We start from the raw sequence: 21621 nt of genomic DNA on the forward strand, positions 1-21621 counted from the left end.
GATCATCATTTGTAATAAAATATCACGTAGTTGTATTGATATCAGATGTGAGAGAAAGAAAGGAACTTTGAATTATTAAAATTCTGTATAAATAGTTCATTTAATGTTGAAACAAAAACTTAATTGGGAAAAAAAATTCTGTCAAGTTATCGACAAATATTAACTTTAAGTTATTTATTTCCTATACATTAATCTTGTTCACATGATAACAATAAGTAACTAGAAAGAATACAGTTTAAATTCTATTACTAAATATGTTTTATATGAGGTAGTTAATAATAACATATAATAACATTTGATAACATAGCTGCCAATAGCCCCCAAATGCCATGGTATGACCGAGATTGGAAAGAGTCGGCTCTTCCTCTCGAAATGCTCTCACATGGTCACGCGTATGTACATACTGCCCGAGAAGTCATACTCACTGCCTTCTCGCGACAGGGGTGTTGTTTACGAAATTGAGAGGACGAAAAGCGAAAGTTAGACGCTTTAACAGGGTTGGTGGATATAGAGGGGGAGTTGGAAAACCCTGATTCCAAACCAATGGTGTATATGGGCTCCAGCATCCTAAGGAAACAAGTTGATCACCGGCTACCATGGGACTGAATCTCGTGACGTTGCTCCACTGCCTTGTGAATTAGACCTTTAGGTCAAAGGCTCGGGTTGTGGTCTCCTAAGAAAACCATCTGCTTCTGTTTGGGCATCCGGGCAGTATCCCGGCCCTCACATAAATCGAATGATTTATGTAGTGCATATCTCTTTGGTGCCTCCTTGTACCAATGTTTATTGAGTTTTACACGTACAAGACTCAATGATATACTAATTATAAGAAAAACATTAAAACAACTGTAGTTTAAATTCATAATTCACAACTAGTTTTTTTTATCTATTTCTCTATTGCACTTCCCATACCTGTCACCCAGAAATATCAATAATTTGTGCATTCATTACCTTTCCATTAACAATGAGCCCTAGTAATCTAGCCATCAGTAGTTCAGACTGGAGTTTGAATGTGGTCATAGTCAAAGATGATTTTTTTTCTCACCTTGCTACACCTTTATATATTTAGGATCAAAAATATGCACACCTAGATATTTTGAACATATATTTGGATAGGATTTAAACCAACCACTTTTTTAAAATATTTATGGTTGTACTGTTGACATTTATTCTTAGGACTAAGGAAAAAGACCACGGTCATTTTAATGTCATCCAATTTTGCGTTACTGCCCATCATTAATTCTTAATAAGTGTAAAATTTGGACTAAAATGAAGTAATTGTCATCAAAATGGGATCATGGCTAGCAGTGGAAAACGGGACTGGCATTTCGTCCTAGTCGGGATGCTTCTGCTTCAGAAAACCTCCAACTACTTATTGATATTCTCACTGCAACTCAAACTTAGTACCTTTTACTTCTAATACAAACGCGTTGTCCAGTGACCTACTGATTCCAAATGGCCAGTGGTCTGGGTGAGGGATATCATTTTGATTTGAAGGGCTTTTAATTTTTTACCGTTACTCTCAAGGGTTACAATTGATCTGTCTTTATTGGGATATGCGCTTACTGAGCAGATTTCCTTGAAATGTCAGGTACATCCAGATGATAAGTTCTAAATAAGATGAAAAGCGTTTCCTGCTAATATACATCTTTAATAAAAACTTATGACTAAACGATAATTTCTTAAATATGCACATATACAAATATAAAATTATGAGTTGTGGTTTGGAACGTTAGCGGCGGGGGAATACAAACCCTTGAAAATCAAAAAGGGTTCTCAAATATAGAGTGGTGTTATGAACTGTTTAAATACATCAAAATAGTTTAATGTTTCATACAGCAATTAAAATGTCTTAAATATTTAAATGACTGTATCGATATTCGATGTACAACTTACTTGAGCAGTTTCTTTTTTTTTATTTTTCAATATAGATTCAACTATACTTTATAATAGAGATCATCTCTACTCACAAGAACTACTGAATCGTTTAATTCAAAGTTCACAGTCAAACGGTTACACAAATTATACACCAGTTTTTAACAAACCATCACATAAATTATCAACCAAAAATAATTATCATTTTTCGGAATTAAATAATCAACAAATTATCAAAAAACCAAGTGTACCAAAAAGTGGTTCACCATCGAAAGGAAGTTATTTAACTTCTTCCGAAATTGAAATTCACTTACCAAGAGAATATCAATCTTTTCAATCAAATCAACATTCAAAGAATTCATTTCAACCTGGTATAAACAATCAAAATTTGACAAAAACATTTTCGGAGAACCAAAATTTGAAACAAACCAAATTGAATAAATGTTCAGGTTCTGATCGATTATCTTCAAAGAAATATTTAAAATCTGATTGTAAAAAGAAACTTTTATTAAATCGAGATGATTCAAAACTACCAATAAATAGATCTAAAAGTCCACCACAAATGTTTATATTACGTAAAAGTGCATCACAACCTTGTATTTACAAAGATGATATAAATAAGGAAGAAATTAACAGGTATTAAAGAAAAAACAACTTGAATATGTATTAGCAAATGCTACTATTCATTGTTCGAGTTTTTTTTAATAAATGGAATTCATATTCTGTGTAATTCACTTAGATATATAAAGAGTAGGGTAGAGAAATTACTATAGCAATCAATAAAAGCTTTGGAATTTCCAACAACAGGGTTTTTATTATTATATTTTTACCTAAAAACCAAATATAGTGAATTGTCCGCTTCTCTTTAATACGCTTGTGATATTAATGTTAGAAGTTTGATGAAGGATTTAATTTTCAAATGAAAGTTAACAAGGAGATTCAACATTTCTTATACGAGTTAGTTAGCTAGTTTTAAGTTATTTTGAATAGATTAACTTCATTACAAAGAATCATTTTGATTTTCAAAACAACACTTTACGTTATAGAAATTTGAAATAATTTCTATTTTTATGTTTTCTGTGTTATTTACATTTCACCTCTACAATACAGTATTTAAGAACTTAAATTATTGTGGGATATATGAAATTATCAGTATAGCTTTATGGAGATTATTGAATTTTTATTAAGGTCATGAACCAACCAATGTTAGATCACCATTGAAAACCTGGAAGCACCAGACGGCCATTTCTGCCTAGTGTGGAACTCCTCAGCAGTGCACACCCATGATTCTGCGTGTTGGAATCGGGCCCAGAACCTTCGGTCCCGGACGAACGCTTAACCTCTGGATCATTGGGCCTGCATCCATCGTCCAGAGCCTACAGGTTTTCAATAATGGTCTGACATTTATCGGTTCATTGTCTCAATATAAGATTTTCTCTGAATGTGGGGAATTCGCAAAGCCAGTACACACAATTATGTACTTGAATGGCGTTTGAAGCGAACGGTACTGAGTTCGAGTCCGAGAGTGAACATTAACTCTGAGATGCAGGTACATTCAGCTGACGAGTCCCAAACAGGATGAAACGCGCGTCCTGGATTCCACTGCTAGCCACTATCCATCTTTGCTTATAAACATGGTCTTAGTTTATTATTCACAACTGCACCAAAATTAATAAACAGTTTTTTACACCTCCCTTTGCACTCGCCAAAATTATTACCCGAAAATAATAAGTAACAATAATAATAATAATAATGGAAGAAGTTGAGTGTTTGCTATCTGCTTTTATTAAATTATTTGTCTTTTTGTAACTATTTTCGTAGATGCTCAGCCACCCATATTGGAAATTACGATTAGTCCCCTATTGCACATGTGTGTCCACAAAAACGTGTAAATTGATAAACACAGTGGAATAAGATGCAATCGTTTATATACTGTTTATATTCTTAGTATTTCAGTAATGGTTTTAACTTTTCTGTATTTGATTCATGCATTGTGAGACGATAAACTATAAGAATTGAACTGAGTAGGTGAATTCTACTTGTATTAGGTGTCCAATAGGGTTAATGTTATATCACCTAATGGAGAACTAAGTAAAATAAGTAACAACCCATAAAAATATAAAAAGTCGTGGACATTTTCATTTGAGCCTAGAACTAACTAACTGTATTAAGAAGGAAAAATTACTGTATTATCAATATTCATAACGTCTAATTATTGTCAATATCACTTTAAATGAGTTTATCAATGTTCTTAAAAGAATATGTATCATGTCACTTAAAAGCAGCATCAATTTGAATAAAATTTCCATTCCTTTATTTTTATTTAGCTGAAAGACGATTTGAGCTGTACTATATGTGTTGTTTAATCCATTGTCTCATTGACTTACGTAGACTATTACAGTAGGCTATTTCAACAACACATTGCGGAGCGAATAATTGATTATTTCAGTCATCAGAAAAGACCTAGTTTCCAATAATAATAATAATAATAATAATAATAATAATAATAATAATAATAATAATGAAATTATCTTTTTGTGTTGAAAAAGGCAGGCTGGATGTATGAAAAAGTATTTGTTTCATTTCATTTCAAAAATATACACATAATATAAAAAGTATAACGTTTTTCAACAGTACACTTCTCTCTAAGTTGTAGTATGATTTTTAAGCATTAAATTACTATCTTGACAACAAGCTTCATTATTTAGAAAATTTAATCGTATTTCAAATCATCACTACGTAGTATAATCTAATGAAATCATGTATTAAAATTACAAATTCCAATTCATGTTTCAACATATAAGCACCTAGAACAAGAACAAACGAAAAATTTGCGAAAATTAATTGAAAAGAATGATTGCACAGTGATAATCTCTAGAGATGATTTTGTGAATTGACATTTTTAATAAGGTCATTTATTAAAAATTCATAACATTCTTCTTTATAACACTTTAAAATAGTACAAATCTAACCAACTATTCTCAGGATGCATATGAAACAGATCGATCTCACTTGAGGGATGTCTAAAAACTAGGGCACATCAGATAGCTTTTTTTCTAGTATAGGACTCCTTAACAATGGTCAGCCATAATATCACCGACGATCAGACCGAGGACGTTTAGATCTCACATAGAACGTTTAACTATTAAAATCATTGAGTCAGTATTATGTAGTACAATTTCAACACTTATAATGTGTATCAATACATTAAAAAGACTACTACTCATCAGATCACATTTTATTTTTTCATATGTTTATTATATATATATATATATATATATATATAATTTATTTATAATGCAGATCGAGTCCCCCTCAAAAATATCCTCTTATCAAACAAAGTAGTGAATTGAATGCAAACAAATCATCAACTGAATCAATTGATAGAGAAATTTTGGATATTGATTATAAAGCTTCAACATCGTTATGGTATGATCACAATGATAATAATAATAATGTGAAGAAAAATACTTTTAATGGTGTTGTTAATCATGGTAATGATCAACACTGTTTACAAGATACTAGTCAATTATTACCATCATATCCTCGTATAATAAAACAAGTTTCTAAATTGCCTAAACACATTGAAGTGGATAAAGAAAAAGATTATGAATATAGTTCAAATTCAACAAGTCAGTCAAGTACTTCAAATATCACAAATAATCATATAAAAACTAAACATAAATCTATGACGAATTATCAATATAATGATAATAAATTAAAAGTTATTCATGCAACTGATAATACAAATAGTGTGAAGAAGTAAGTAATATATATTTTTTCTCACGGGTTTTGAACAACGAACTGATCTTAGACCATTATTGAAGGTTTGAGAGCACTGTTTGGTTATTTCATTTCAATATAGAACTCTTCAACTGTGCTCATTCATAACTCCACATCTCGGAATCAACCCCAAAACTTTCAGTCGTAAGCGCTAACGCCTAAACTCTAAACCACTAAGACAGAATCCGATGACATGCACACTTAGTTTTAGTCAGTCTGAGATTGTGCTCGACAATTATTCATCATCTCTGACAGGTATTTTCCTCATGCTCCATACTATTGAGTTCTATTGGTCATAGATTCTCACTAAAACTTTGTGAATCGCATCTTGAAATTAAATGCCAGTGAGCACATAAATATCAGCTTGTGACTTAAAATCCATGAGAATTCTATAATCTCTACAACGCCCTATACTGGCATATATGCCGAAATTATAACATTTCTTGATAATTTTAACAAAAGTGATCCTGGTATACCATCCTACGTGGGTTGTTATATGAAATTTTGTACTCTTATAGTAGTCCATATTCTATAAAGTTTTGTGATTCCATTTTTTCCTCTTAATTACTTGTAGGCCGATATATGAACAAAATGAAACTAGTTATAATAACGTACATATATCAAGAGAATGTAAACAAAATAATATTATTGATCGCAATGATTCCTCCACCTTATCAAACTCTTTGTCTACGCTAAAATTGTCGAATGGAACTGCAAATCAACAAAACCGAATCATAAGTAGCAACTGCACTACTGCTATGATAAAGACTAATAATAATAGTAATAATAATGGTGATTTGAATAAATTTATAAAGCATACATCCGATGATCAGTTGAATAATTATGAGTTAGATTTAACAAATGACTCTGGTATATCATCTGTGAATAAAGATTCGATAATACCAAGTGGTGTAATCTGTTTACATAAAGAAATTAATCATATGGTATTTGGTCCTTCTCGTAATTCACTCAATAATGCTGTGTTGAATTTCACAATTAGTGAACGAATAAATACACCAACATGGTTAGCTTTATGCACGGATGAAATGAAAGTTTATGTCCATGATTTATGGGTAAGCAATGAGTAAATTTATCCCAAATTATGATAGAAATCGAAATTAATTAGGAGTGTTATTAATCTAATGAATGTAGAACTCTGTATACAGAATTTAAAAGTAATAAATGAACGATGTTGAATTGATGAGGAAAATGAGATACTTCCATTTAAGTTCAGTCTGACCAGATGTACAATTATAAGACAAATGAGGAATATTGGTTACAATTTCATTTCGATATTGGTACCGTTAAAAACTAGGCAATGCTGGATAGTTCTTTCATCCTAATATGGGACTGATCGGCAGTGGTGTCCGCGGACTTCAGTAGCAATTGGACCTAGGACCTCCATGTTTCACCCAGTGGTGTAAGACTTGAAGGTTCTAGGTTCGTTTCCTGGTGAGGTTGGTGATCTACATTGCTGATCAGTCTCATACCAGGATGAAACAGCTATCAAGTATTCCCCGGGTTTTGATATTATCTCTACTGAAATGATTTTTCGACAAATCTTATTTTAAAATTTAAATTACCTCCACGAACTCCCGTCATCTAAAGTGAGAAGTATCTGATTTTATGAGTAAGCAATCATATTTAGTACAAAAACTTGAAAATCCTATTGAACAAAACGATATGCGATTAGGATAACGATGATATTATCAAAGTTATGTAAGTAAGAATAAGTCGTAAAGAGTTTTTTAATTTATATAATATCATTTCTAATTTCATTTACAAACTTTGCAGATGGTTGCATAAAGTCGATGATCTATTTGAAGTAATAAATGCATCTCGATGTCTTAATCATGCAAGTCCAATCATTACTGTTTCACAAAATGTCGATATTATTTTAGTCGAAAATATCGATTAGCACACTTAATGAATTATTAGTCATGCTCAGTAAATTTCATTTTCAGTAGGTGTGCTATATAGTAATATGTTATATTTTCCAGTTTGATTTCATCAACCTTATTAAAATAGATATATATGTCAATAACGAAACATTAGTTGTTAAAACAAAACTTACTCAGTATAATTTGATGTTTCACGTAGTACACACACAAAATAAGCGACAACAACCCAAGAAACTCGCTAAAAATTGTGTAAACCATGCTGTGTAGAAAAAATACACTCATTTAAAACTATTAAATATTACTGACACTGTATTTTCTGATTTTCTGGCATTTACTCTAAAAGGAAACAAGTTAAAATAGGTTGTCATACAGAAGTACATATAAAAAGTGTATTCAGCTAAGTGCTTCTACATTGAGAACAAGTTCTTCACTTATGTTAATTGTATTTTACAGAACAAATAATTGCAATAATTTTTTCCCTGAAGTTGCAAACTCTCAATACCAGGGGATATGAATAAAGTAGACACATATTTAATTTCAGATGGGTTTTTTTTTTTTTTGTGGAGATTGTAGTAATTTCAATGGTTAAGATCATGAGTCAGTTGAAGCTAGACCACCATGGAAAACCTGGAAACACAGGACGGCCGTTTTGTCCTAGTATGGGACTCCTCAGCAGTGCGCATCCACGATCCCGCACCACGCGGGGCTCGAACCCAGGACCTACTGGTTTCGCGCCGGAGCACTTAACCACTAGACCACTGAGCCGGCATCCAACAGTGTTAATGTCTAACTTCAACTAATCCACGAAATTGAGCGACACATTCACCATTGTCTTCAGTGAGTTACTATCTCACAACAGACCTGGTTGAACTCCACTGGTCACTACTTCTCACTAGAACTCCAGGATATACCTCGTGAAGCCAGTCACTAGTGAGCATATGTTGATTAATATCAGATGGGTTTTTTTTTGTGGAGATTGTAGTAATTTCAATGGTTAAGATCATGAGTCAGTTGAAGCTAGACCACCATGGAAAACCTGGAAACACTGGACGGCCGTTTTGTCCTATAATGGGACTCCTCAACAGTACTTACTAGTGGCTGGCTTCAAAGTGGATTTCCCGGAGTTCTAGTGAGAAACCATGACCAGTGGAGTTCAACCGTGTCTATTGTGAGGCAGTTAATCACTGGAGAAAATGATGGACGATCACGAAATTTCGTGAATAGGTAAATTTAGGCATTAACATCGTTGGATGCCGGCTCAGTGGTCTGGAGGTTAAACGTCCACGCGAGACTGAAGGTCCTCGGTTCGAGTTCGTTTGGTGCGGGATCGTGGACGTTCACTGTTGAGTCCTATACCAGGACGAAACGGCTGTCTAGTGCTTCCAGGTTTTCAGTGGTGGTCAAACATTGTTCTGTTTATGATATATCAACAAATTTAATTCATAATCCATGCAAAAGTAAATATAAATTCTAACATGACGGCACTTAATCAGCGTGTTATTTACTCAATTTTAGTATAAATTTATTGTTAACTGACGTTTACTTCTGAATTGTGCAAAAATACCATCACAGTTATTCAATAAAAAGGAATTTAGTAACTGGACTTTTAAAAATATTAAAAAACAGCTATTTAATAATGACAATCAATGCATAACGATCAAATAAGATGCAAGTATTCAAAAACCACATTATCTCTCTGAAATCACTAATTAACATACCTCATTTCAACTCATAATAACTCATGATCGTAGACTAACATCCCTCACCTTAGGTATTTTTCACAATAGGACAGTGAATGAATGCTGGTTGATAATCCTTGATTCATATCTAGTTAGAAAAATGTTCGGATAAAATATTTGGAGAACTCGCGAATTTCTTAACAAGTAATTCTCACTCATTACGGGAAAATTTATTCCAAAAATTAGAGCTTTACAATGAACCTAAAATATAATGAGATCATAAAAGATAAAAGCAATATCTCTTATAAAACAACTTACCTTGTCAGGTTAGTAACCCGATCTCTCACTCATTTGTGTTAATAAATCTTTTCCAATTACAAAAACTCCTAAAACACACGGTCATAAACGTTCTTAAGAACAGATATACTACAGAGTTTCATTCTTGCCTTCAAAAAAGTTGATGATACTACATGTTAAGGCAAAGTAGCTTACGACTCGGTTGAAAAAACAAGTCTCCAAAAATAAGAGATTTGATCTTGTATATTTAAGTTTATGAGAATTTCTTTTCAAAAATTTGATTGCGAGTTGAATAAATAGACAAAATATCTAAAACTGTTATTCTTCAACTTAAAGTAGAACAATCTGAAAAGCTTGAAGGAATTGAAGTCATTAATTATATGATAAACCAAAAAGTTCAGTCCTCTGAACACGTTTCAATCTTCTACGTGAATTACGTATATTAACTATGATCTTACATTACCCAGGAATAAAATCCGAAGTGTATTCTTATCCAAATTTTGAGAGTCATCAAGAACTAATCACAAAAATTGAAACCTCCATGAACGACTTGTTTATACAACTGTTAAATCCTGATGATCACTGACCTGAATTATGAAGTTAAATCCAATAATAGAAATTCCCATGGTCAAGGCTGAATTACGTTACAGCATTTCTACTAAATTTGAATTATAATAGGCTTTTAATTATCTACTCACCTAAGGTGTCTGATTTGATCCAAACCTCTGTATTATTGCATGTCTTGTGTATAATTCTCTATAGCCTTAACATTATCGGTAAATAGTAAGATGGATTACTTTGTCATTCATTGTAGATCATTTGCACAAATTTTGAGGAGTACAGGGTTCAAACGAAATTTTACCTCGTCTATTTGAGATCTGAACATGTTTATTCAACAGACAATTTTAAGAATTAAAATCATCATTTTTCGTTAAAATAACTACATGTTAACACTTCATTGTAACATAATTTATACTTTCAAAAGTACAAATGGAGTATTTATTAACCTTTAAAAGAATTTTCACAATCAAAAATTAGACTTAAAATTTTGAAATATTATAGAAGATTCAGCAAGATACTTGACAATTATACAAATGCAATTACATACATACTTACGCCTCTTCCTCCCAATGGTGCATAGGCCGCCAACCAGCATTCTCTTACCCACTCTGTCCTGGGCCTTCTTTTCCAGTTCTATCCAATTTTTGTTCAGTTTACTCATATCTGTCTCCATTCCTCGGCGTAACGTGTTTTTTAGTCTCCCTCTCCTCCTTTGACCTTCAGGATTCTATGTGAAGGCTTGCCTTGAGACGCATTCGGGCGCTTTCCTCAATGTGTGTCCTATCCACTTCCAGCGTTTCTTCCTGGTCTCTTACTCTGCTGAGATCTGGTTTGTTCTCTCACACAGTAGGTTGTTGCTGACAGTATCTGGCCAACAGATACGAAGTATTTTGTGTAGACAACTGTTAATAAACACTTGTTTGTTCTGGATGATGGTTTTCATAGTTCTCCATGTTTCCGCCCCATACAGTAGAACTGTCTTGACACTTGTACTGAAAATCCTGACCTTGGTGTTGGTTGACAGTTGTTTTGAGTTCCAGATGCTCTTCAGTTGTAAATATGTTACTCACAAATATAAATAACCATTCAGTAATATTATAAATGACAAAATTTTAACGAATGAGCTGATTCTATAATAAATGTATAATTTTGGAAATTACTGTAAAACAATGAAACACCATTATCAATCAGATTGATCTCCAGTAAAATTCAAGCAAATTATAGATTTCATTACTTAGTGGCATCAAAAATTCAAAACAAGAAAAATGAATATATTATCCAACTATTATCCTGTGATGTTTTAAATTCATTCTGTCAGTCATTACTAAAATAGATTTTGTCATCTATGTACGCATACCTTTATAAGTAAACTAATTAAGGTTGTTAATCATGTATGTACATGTAGGAGGATTCGAAAACATGTCAGTCAACACTATTTTTTTTAAAATTAAACTAAACTAATACTCATCTTTTCCTAGTAATTCATCACAAAACTATTCAGAAAAAATCAGTAAATAAAGTTATGAGAATAAGCCAAAAAAGAAATAGAAAGCTGAATTGTATAAGAGTAAACAACAACAAAAATAAACTTTTTGTGATACATTAGCGCATTACATTTCAAGGTGATTCAAATAAAATAGACTTAAATCAGTCATCAACAAAACGTATTGCGCAGCAAAGGTCATTATCAAAGAAAGAACATGGTGCATACTTCATCCAAAACCTAAAAGACATGAAAACGATTGTGTCATATCTCACTGTGTCTACCAATTTAAATGTTTGTGTGGTCACACATACATAGGGAGGAGCAATCGTGATCTCAACATTAGGGTGAGTGAACATGTACCAAAATGGTTGCAGAAATAAATAGGATCAAGTGACCCAATAAGAGTAGAGGATAAACATCCATCATCCTCTATTTCTAAACATAAAATCGAAACAGGCCATAAGACTGATTTTAACTCGACTTTTGCGGTGTTGTAGAAAGGTGTAAAAGGGCGTATACTAAAATTTATTAAAGCCTTAGCCATACGAAAATTTAAACCCCGTTTGTGTATTCAAAAACAGTTTGTTCTCCCCTTAAACCTACCCTGGTAATATTGGCTTATTACCCAGAGTGATTAGGTTTCACATTGTGTTCACATTATTATTATTACCCATTATTATTATTATTATTATCCTTGTCTCCTGTGACCCCCATTTCCAGTCTAGTTGACCTTTAATTTTTATGTATAAATGTTCTTAACAAGTATATTATATGTGATCAGATTGTTCGAAATGTATTGCGCTAATATATCACATAGTTCTAATAATTTTCGTCTTCTTATTACATTGTTGAAATTCATCAAAGGGACTAATTGCTTTAAATAAACTTTTGTTTAAAAAAGGTCAAAAATTAATTTTGTTCAGGAAATTCAAAGTAAAAATAACAAATTAAGTGTCAATAAATCATTATTAAAATATGGTTTGTGTGTATGAATAAATAAAAGTCCAATTTTATTCCATTTTTTCCCTGTAGTTTACGTCAAGCACGAAACTCTAGCTAGCTGTTTCAGTCTCCTCAGTAACATGTATCTACAATTCCTCTAGGTATAAATCAATAAGTTTTAGTTCTTGATATAAATCATAAGTCGAATAATTTGTATAAAACTGTCATACTAATAAAAATCTCGTTCCTACTGTTGACTAACTCTGACATTATATTGAGAGTTATCGAAAACCAAAGAGCATTGAAGAACAGTTTCATTATAGCCCAGGACTCTTTAGTAGTCTGTGCCTACAACTGAGAACTATATCAAAACAGTTGGAGGATAACTAACTGCCAACTCTACTGTGTCCATAGATCACATTTTATCTTCATGAATTTGTCAGGTTCATCTCAAACTAATTACCAAACATACCACTAGTCAGTAAATGTACTTAACTTACGAGAATGAGTTTCGTACGTAACAGGTTGTTTTGATGAAATATTGAAATTAATATTATTCAAGGGTTCTTTTCTGAGAATAAAAGTAATGAGGTGATTTAGTATATTTAGGATCTTTTTGTAAAATAAGTGTATTTTGTAAATAAACACTGAAAAAAATTATTATTATTATTATTTCACTAAGAATCCACCAGTAATTCTGTTCCAATTTTCTGGTCTAGATACAGAATATGTAAAGTTAATGCATAAGTCTATATTTTTTAAGCATTTAACTATCACTGTTCAAGGTTATGACTGTCAGACTACACTTTAGACATTTTATTTTCAGAAACAGGTAGCTTGTTTCATCAGCATTCAATAAAAACAAAATGGTTTCTTCATTATAAACAAACAGATAACATTTTGGTAACTAATAATTGTTGAATTAGAATGAAGTTGTAAATATTTTGCGATTATCAATGCCAATAACATATGACATAGATGGCTATACCAAGGCAATCCTCATAGGATGCCCATATTCCAATCAAGAATAGTCAAGAATACTTCTTAATATCAATAATGAGATAACTTAAATCCTTACTAATACTAATCTTAACATTATACTCATTGAACAAGTTAGTGGATATATAGACTCAGTGGTTTAATGAATAACAAATTGAGTGTTTGAAGCTGATGTTACTGAATTCGAGTCCTGATGTGAATTGCAACAGTAGGTTGGAAGTACTTCCGGCTAACTAGTCCCAGGTAAAACGAAACACTCGTCCTGCTGGTGAACAAATAAACTCTTTTATGTAAACAACAGAGTTACATCAAACCAACTCCAAACTTATAAAATGACTAAATAAAAATACAAATTTTCTTTATACACAAAAGAGACAACTCATTTATTTATTTTTTTTCTAAAAAAAATATTTAAATTTTATAGACCCATAGTTGTTTAACAGAATTTATGAATCATGCTATTTCATCAACGAGTCCTGTAATACATCTGTTCTCATTGAATCCACTAGAATATTCTGATAATTCAAAAGCACATGTTGGATTTCTATGTGTTGTTCAAAAGAATGGAATTTTAACACTATATAACATAGCTGTAAGTTGAAAATGCTATTTTTTTCCAAAAAAAATATTGTTTTACTGTATTGTTTTGTAACAAATTTATAGCATTAATGAAAAGAACAATGTCTATCGATAAATGAACACATACCTACACAAAGATATAGGATTATATTGAATTGGGGTTTCTATGAGAAAAGAGAGATCCATTTATTGTCATAGAATTTTGTCAATAAATACTATTAAAAAGTAATTATTTAATGAAATATTTTGTAAATTGGAATTTACAGGAAAATTTTGATAGTAAAATGTATGATACTAATAGTTTAAACATTATTAAAGTTTTATTTAAATACTAGATTTCATGTAAGATATAATGTAAGTTTATTTGTTACAAATTCTCATTTCCATTGATTGGTTGAAATTAGACATTAATACCGTTAGATGCCGGCTCTGTGGTCTAGTGGTTAGGCGCCCGCGAGGCGGGATCGTGGATGCGCACTGCTGAGGAGTCCAATACTAGAAAGAAACGGCCGTCCATTGCTTCCGAGTTTTCCATGGTAGTCTAGCTTTAATCGACTCATGAATTCATCTATTAAATGACTATAATATTCACAAAATCCCTTTCTGAACATAATCATTTAATGAATGAACAATTGAGAATGATATATTAAAAAGCAAGATATGCGTAAGTAATTAAGGCGAAAACAATAAAGTTATTGTCAATAATATGTACCAACACTTGGAGTTTATTTACTTTAATGAAGAATGGTAAGATTCAAATTTTATTTCTAATACAGTACTTAAAATTTCCTAATCAAATATATTTTGACTAAATGGTATCGATCATCATCTAGTTTCATTCATCTGTAAATATGATAATTTTAGGCGCTAAATGTATTTATAAACTTTTCTCCATTCATGTCTAATGGGTGGATAGTTTCGAAGTGGTAATACGTTTCCTTGGCAAAACATCAGATGGTATTTTATCATTGTATTAAGGCCTTTTAAGAATTATTGAATTTCAAAATTTACATAATGGACCAATCTTAGTTAAACATCCACTGAAAACCAGGAAGTATTAAGAAGTTATTTCTTCTTAGTACGGAATTCTTCACCACAGTGTACACCAATGAATCTAATGAGGATGAAACCTGGGACCTTTAGATACCACATAGAGAACTTGTCATACATCTGTGGCGCAATTCAGTAGTTTACAGTTTTAATTCCAATCACTCTATGACACCTCATGACTATATTCCGCCTTCATCCCACCCGACGTTGTTAGACTCCCCTAGTTATTTTAGCAGTCTTGTCTTAATTTAACATACCTATTTTATCATTTATAGAACTAATATATTATTATTGTAATAAATAAATAAATAAATCATATTAATCTCTCTAAATTTATAGTTTTGAAATTCTAATTTTACACCCATTAATTATAATGATCTCATATTCTCAGATCCGAAGAGTTTATTCGTTAATTACATCATGTTTAACTTAACATGTGACTTTAAAAATAAATTTGCACACAATGGCATCTTATCTAGTATTACAAATACAGTACAAATCAAATCAATTCATTGAAAAACTGTATAAACCGTAAAAGATGTTAATTAACAGTTTGTCATCAAATGTTAACGAACTTAATACACGTGATCGATGATTACTAAGTTAAGATCGATGGTTTATTTTTGTTAGCAATCTAATTAAAATCAAATTCCTTTAAAATTCATCTTCTTTATAGATGTTTGAGGAAATTATTGAATGTTATTGATATTACGAACCGATATCCATTAAAAACCTGGAAGTACTACTCATCAGTAATATTCAGTAATCTCCACGAATCTCTGTACTGATAATTGTCAGGCTCTCACTAGTAAATAAGTTCGAAAGGCAATTCTGGAATTCTCGCAGGAAGTCGTGACCAGTAAATTTCAGATGTGTTAGTTATAAGTCAGTTACCTTACAAAGACAAAAAAAAGTTGGCAGTCAAATGTAGTATAAATTAAGTGGAGCTGAACAAATACATTATCAAATTCCTACTCAGTTGTCTGTAGGTTAAGTGTTTGAACATTAGACTGAAGTTTGTGGTGTCACTCTTCTGTAAGATTGTGGATGGTCATATCTGTGAAGTACCATACTAGAACAAAAAAGCTGTTCATTGCTTCTTTCTTTTTGGTGAATGTATAACGATTGAATTCGGGATCTGAATAAAACTTACCTTTTTTTTTAGATATCTAACTGTGATTGAAAATGATTTTAGTTTAATGTACATTTAAGTTTTGTAATTCCTATGGGAATTAAATATTTTATAAATCTTAAGATTTTTTTAAAAAACTGCTTCATTTATACAGTTAGGTTTTATCACAAATTTATTTAGAATTAAAAATCATTTCTGGATATTTTGACATTAATAATGATAAAAAAAATAATGCTCAAATGTAAAAATCTAATATTTAAGAAAGAGAAATCCTTGTTTTATTTTTATATGTAGACTCGAAATATGATTTCAAGAACAATATTGGAATGTGAAGTATATTGTGCTAGTGTAATTCCATGTCAAGGTAAACTAGATCAATATTTACCTCAATCTATATTCAGTATTGATACATATGGTTCATTAACTATTTCTCAATGGAAAATTATAACAAATAATAAAGATACAGTTCTCAATGAACCTACATTGTGCGATGAAACATTAGAAATTGGAACAAACATTTTTAAAGAGGTGAGTTTCCCTATATATATATGTATATAAATATATATTTATGACAAGTAACGATTATTTTGGGTATGGTCAACTTCTACAACATTTTTATTTCATCCATACATCAAATGATATATACATAAAATCAACTCTTGTTGAATGGTGGGAAGTATAAGTGGTCTCAGTAATACCTATGATCGCTCAATAAAGGGAACAAAGTGTTATCATATACTGTATTGATTTAATGTGAGCCTACTATGATTCTAAATTAGAAATTATGGTGGTTGAGGATGCTTCAAATTGCAGCATTTGTGCAGTTATTTCACAGAGATGGCCATATGCTACTCGTCCGGGATACTCAGAAGTACCAAACCTAATCACAGCCCTATAAAAAAGGGAATTCTCCTAAATATTCTTCATTTATCAAGTTTCACGAAATGTTCCATAGTAGACATCTGACATAACTTATAGACCACAAACCATTAGTAACGATCTCTGGATTGGTGAGACGATAACTTAGGAATAAATCAATCAGGTTTAAGATACCGTATCTTAAATTTTGACGCGAAATTCACTCATCCATATGGCTAAATAACATTTCAACATTATAGCTAATATCGTTTCGTGATGAAAATCCTAACTTCTAACTCTAAATCCCGATTCCGATTTCTTAAACTAATTTATAATCGTTTTTTGACCCTATTAGGTAGGTGGAGTTTATTAACTTTACTTGGCTTCGCTCTCCTAAAGATAAACTATAACTGTCACTCACTCTCTCTCTCTTTATATATATATATATATATACAACTAAAGAGGTAGTTTCTCTAGGGTATTCACTACTTTATGTATGATAAGAAGATTCAATATTGAATTGGTATTTATCATATTTCTAAGTAAAACAATATAACGTTAGTTGTGTTAAACAATGTTTTTTTTAAATCATCAAATTACATTTACGAATTGATAATAAGAATTTAATTGGAAATTAAAACTGAAAATTTGACAAATAAGCAAACATGAATTAAGTAGAGTTTGATATATAAATTAAATAGGAGTAAAATTGTAGAAATCTGATGTCGTTCTATATTAATCAGTCTCTCTGACTATAACATTCCTATAATTAATTAATTTTAAACAAACCATATATACATGTTTGTATTAATTATGCCTACAATCGTAGACTTTCTGTAAATATTCATAGTTCTTAAATATTGTTGTAATTAGTCAGTCGTTGATTTGATACTTATTTGCTATAACAAGCAACGTTAAGTAATAAATGTAAGAAATTTAAGGCCATTTAATTCAAAAATCTCAGAGATAATTTTGTGTTTATTATCAGCTATCACCAACCCTGGTATAGATTGACAGTTAATATGTTCGGTTAAGTGGAAGACGAGTGCAACCAAACCAAAACATGACTTCAGTTCATGAAAACTGTTGGACTGTGTCGTATGATTAGTGTAGATGTTATATCAGGCTGATAAGCATTGAGCAGATAAACACAGTAGAAAGGATCCCTTTCTGCATAAATAATTTATTTGTCATATATTAAGGGATATTTCTTTAATCGACATTCATGGCTCACGGTGAACGTTAAATCTTCAAATCGTTTTTATCCATTAGTCCATATTTTGAAATTCCATTAACTCATAATCTATACCAGCTCTCATACACCTCCGACTACTTTACTCTCGATATGGGTGAGGTTCCTATGTTTAGACTTCCAACTAAAACTTCAGGAGCTTATCTCTGAGTAAATCAGTAGTGATCATAAAATTATATTTTGGATGGAAGAATTTTGTGGAGATCCGTATAATCTTTAGAAGACCGGTGAGTGTTTACTGCTGAAAGGTCTCATAGTATCATGAAATCGATATTCAGTCTTCCTCCCAAGTTAGACCTTGGCAATTACTACTAGTAAATTAAATGACTTTTCACAATCTTTCTGCACTCAATATTCTCTGTATATTCAATTTTTTTTTTGATAAAAGTGACATTAGTCACATACATCAAACTAGTGAATAATTTTAAAGTCATCGAATAATACATAATATTTCCGTTGTTCTATTGTTCACTTTTGTTTCTAAAACATTAAAATAAAATTCTACTCAGATATCACGTAAAGGAAAACATGGAGATTTTAAATATTGTACATATATTCACGACAACTTTCGTTCACAACCCAATGGTGAATTAAAATTAAATAAAACAAACTTAAATATTGATAATTCACAAATCTATTCATTCAATGATATAAATCCATGTGAATTTAGTTTTATTACTGCAGCTTATGAATGTACAAGAAGAAAAATTCTACGTTTAACAAATTGGATTTGTAAAAGTAAAGGTTTACGTAATACTGTATCATATAATAAAATTTTATCAAATGATCCTAATTCTAATTTAATTGATATGACAGTTGTTGAAAGTGGATGTTCTGGTAGTTTATGTATGTGTTTTACAAATGAAATATTTTGGCTTAGTTTACATGTAAGTATTGATATTGTTTTGTTTATTATTATTAATTATTATTGTTATTATCTATTTCACACAACATCTATGAATCAAAATTGTATTTAAGTGATGTTGTTTAGATTTGTTTTCTGACAGTTTATCATATCTTACAAACCAGCATAACTAGTCATGAATCAGTTTTAAATGATATCAAACTACAGATAAATATTTATCTTTCGATATTTCTTTAATGTTATTTAGTTCCTTCCACAATTAATAATAGTATGTAGCAAACATTATAGTTTATTTAATCTAACTCATTATAAAATGTTTCATGAATAACATCTACAAATATTCGCAAACTTCTATCAAGAGGATGCAAACAGTGAATTTCAATCATGTTGGTAGTAAGACGAATATCATTAATGAAAATTAATAATGTTTGTGTAATATTGCAAATTGGCAAAAATTAAATTTGTAAACTATTGAATACTAACGCTATGGGTCAAAGATATCATCCTTACTACAATTCTAAAAAATGGACTAAACATAATAGAACTAACAGGACTATCATTCTCTAACATGTTTTTGGGAGAAAGTGGTTTGAAACTGAAACTAAGAGCTTTCTTAATCTCTTCATATTTCTTTAATGAAACAAGTTATTTGGCTTACTTAAAAACCAAGTACACTACAGATCCAAAATGCTAGAATCATTTTTTTGCTAATGTTATATCCGAGTGGAGATTAAATTACAGGTAACTCCCGAGGACTATTAATGGACTAATATTCTATAAATATTCTTATTGTATAATTATTCAACAATTACATTACGTATATTTATATTCCTCTTATTATAAGCTTTATTTTGACCTATAATTTATTATTATACGATTTACGGTTCTTAATCTATGCTCAGTCTATTATTCACTGTCCCCCTCGTGCACAGCCACTTTTTGGGCTTATTTGTGTACAAATATTATTTCCTATTTTATGGTACGTTGCGGTCTGTCTGGTTGATATATAAACCAAGTATGTTTGAAATAAACGATCTGCTCTGATTCGGAAGCTGGTATCTTGTTCTGGACTCAAGTGGAAGGGCTCGGAGGACATAGGACCAGTAAGGACGCTAGACTGCCCGCACCGGTTGAACGTCATTGGTTGGCCTAGTGTGAAGATTCGTATAAGTCGTATCCGGATTGGTCGATAGGTCGCGTGGTAGCAAAACAAGACATCCAAGGTCATAACAGCTAACTAGTAGGAATAGTTCTATTTTATGAACTACGATCATCTTTAAACGTCCCCACAACTTTTTAACCAGATATATCTTTTCGCCATGATGACAACAACAACAATTTGTATTACTGATTTTCCTATTATCGAAATTATGTATTGTCGTATAGATGTTTCAAATCTAATGTAATAATAGTTTACTACAGTGAAACCCCAATAAAGCATTCAATTTACTTGAGTTTTCTATTTATACAACCCTAAGAATAAATGACTTATATCATTTAATTAATGTATCTAGAAACACATCACCTTGTTTTGCTAATATAGCGCAATGTTTCATAACATTATCTTAGCTATCGTGTTATAGTTCAAGGACACAGTACATCGTTTAACATAAAGATTTATTGAGTCAAAAGTTTCCCTTTTAGTAATATCATTGTTGTAAAAAAACTACAAAAGGTTTCCAAATAATATTGTAGCTAACGAAGAAATCAGATGGGGAAGACCGGTTTTTTGCTTAATGCAAAATTACAGTGTCTTAACAAAATACGAAAGTCATATATCCAATACATCACTTGCACATCTTCTATCAGTTCTCTCTTACAAACTTCATCGTTTCTTTATACCTGTTGTTATTGTAAATACTTTCTGTTTATATTCCTGTTCTCTTCTCAAACTTCTGCCCTCAAGCATTCATCTTCTGATTGGTGCCACATACTACTTATATTTGTCAGCATAATTAGCATACACCAAAATACTTTTAAATTAACCATGGTTTTAAACTAACTGAATGACTTCTATAATAATCAACAATTGGAAAACATTTATATTCTCATCGCCATAACTCCTTAATATATACCAATAGAATTAATCGACAAAGTTTGTGTTTGATTAAGATACTTCTATAAATTATCAATGTAAAACAGTAACCTACCATATCTCTCCTATATGTCAACATTATATATACAATTCCAAGTTCAATGTAATTTTGTTCAACATTAATATGTACAAATGAAGTAATAAAATAGATTGAAAAATTCAAATTGTCTGTTGTATAGTTTTTTTGGCTTCCTCGTGAATTAAACAACAAATGCACATATTTCTATTGAACTCTCTATAGATTAAAAATGTACTATTCCGATTGTT

The 21621-nt window shown here is 31.0% G+C and overlaps 1 protein-coding gene across 1 annotated transcript in view; it reads left to right on the forward strand.

Moving 5' to 3' along the window:
* Positions 1–21621, forward strand: part of PRDM16 (MDS1 and EVI1 complex locus) — a 46851-nt gene that overhangs the window by 17327 nt on the left and 7903 nt on the right. Inside the window, exons 5-10 of the mRNA XM_051219193.1 lie at positions 1932–2511; positions 5179–5637; positions 6233–6731; positions 13948–14115; positions 16579–16812; positions 18904–19281. Of these exons, the coding sequence (XP_051067892.1) occupies positions 1932–2511; positions 5179–5637; positions 6233–6731; positions 13948–14115; positions 16579–16812; positions 18904–19281 (2318 nt within the window). The remainder of the gene's footprint in view (positions 1–1931; positions 2512–5178; positions 5638–6232; positions 6732–13947; positions 14116–16578; positions 16813–18903; positions 19282–21621) is intronic.

Source organism: Schistosoma haematobium, chromosome 2 (genome assembly GCF_000699445.3).
Source record: "Schistosoma haematobium chromosome 2, whole genome shotgun sequence".
Taxonomy (NCBI): domain Eukaryota; kingdom Metazoa; phylum Platyhelminthes; class Trematoda; order Strigeidida; family Schistosomatidae; genus Schistosoma; species Schistosoma haematobium.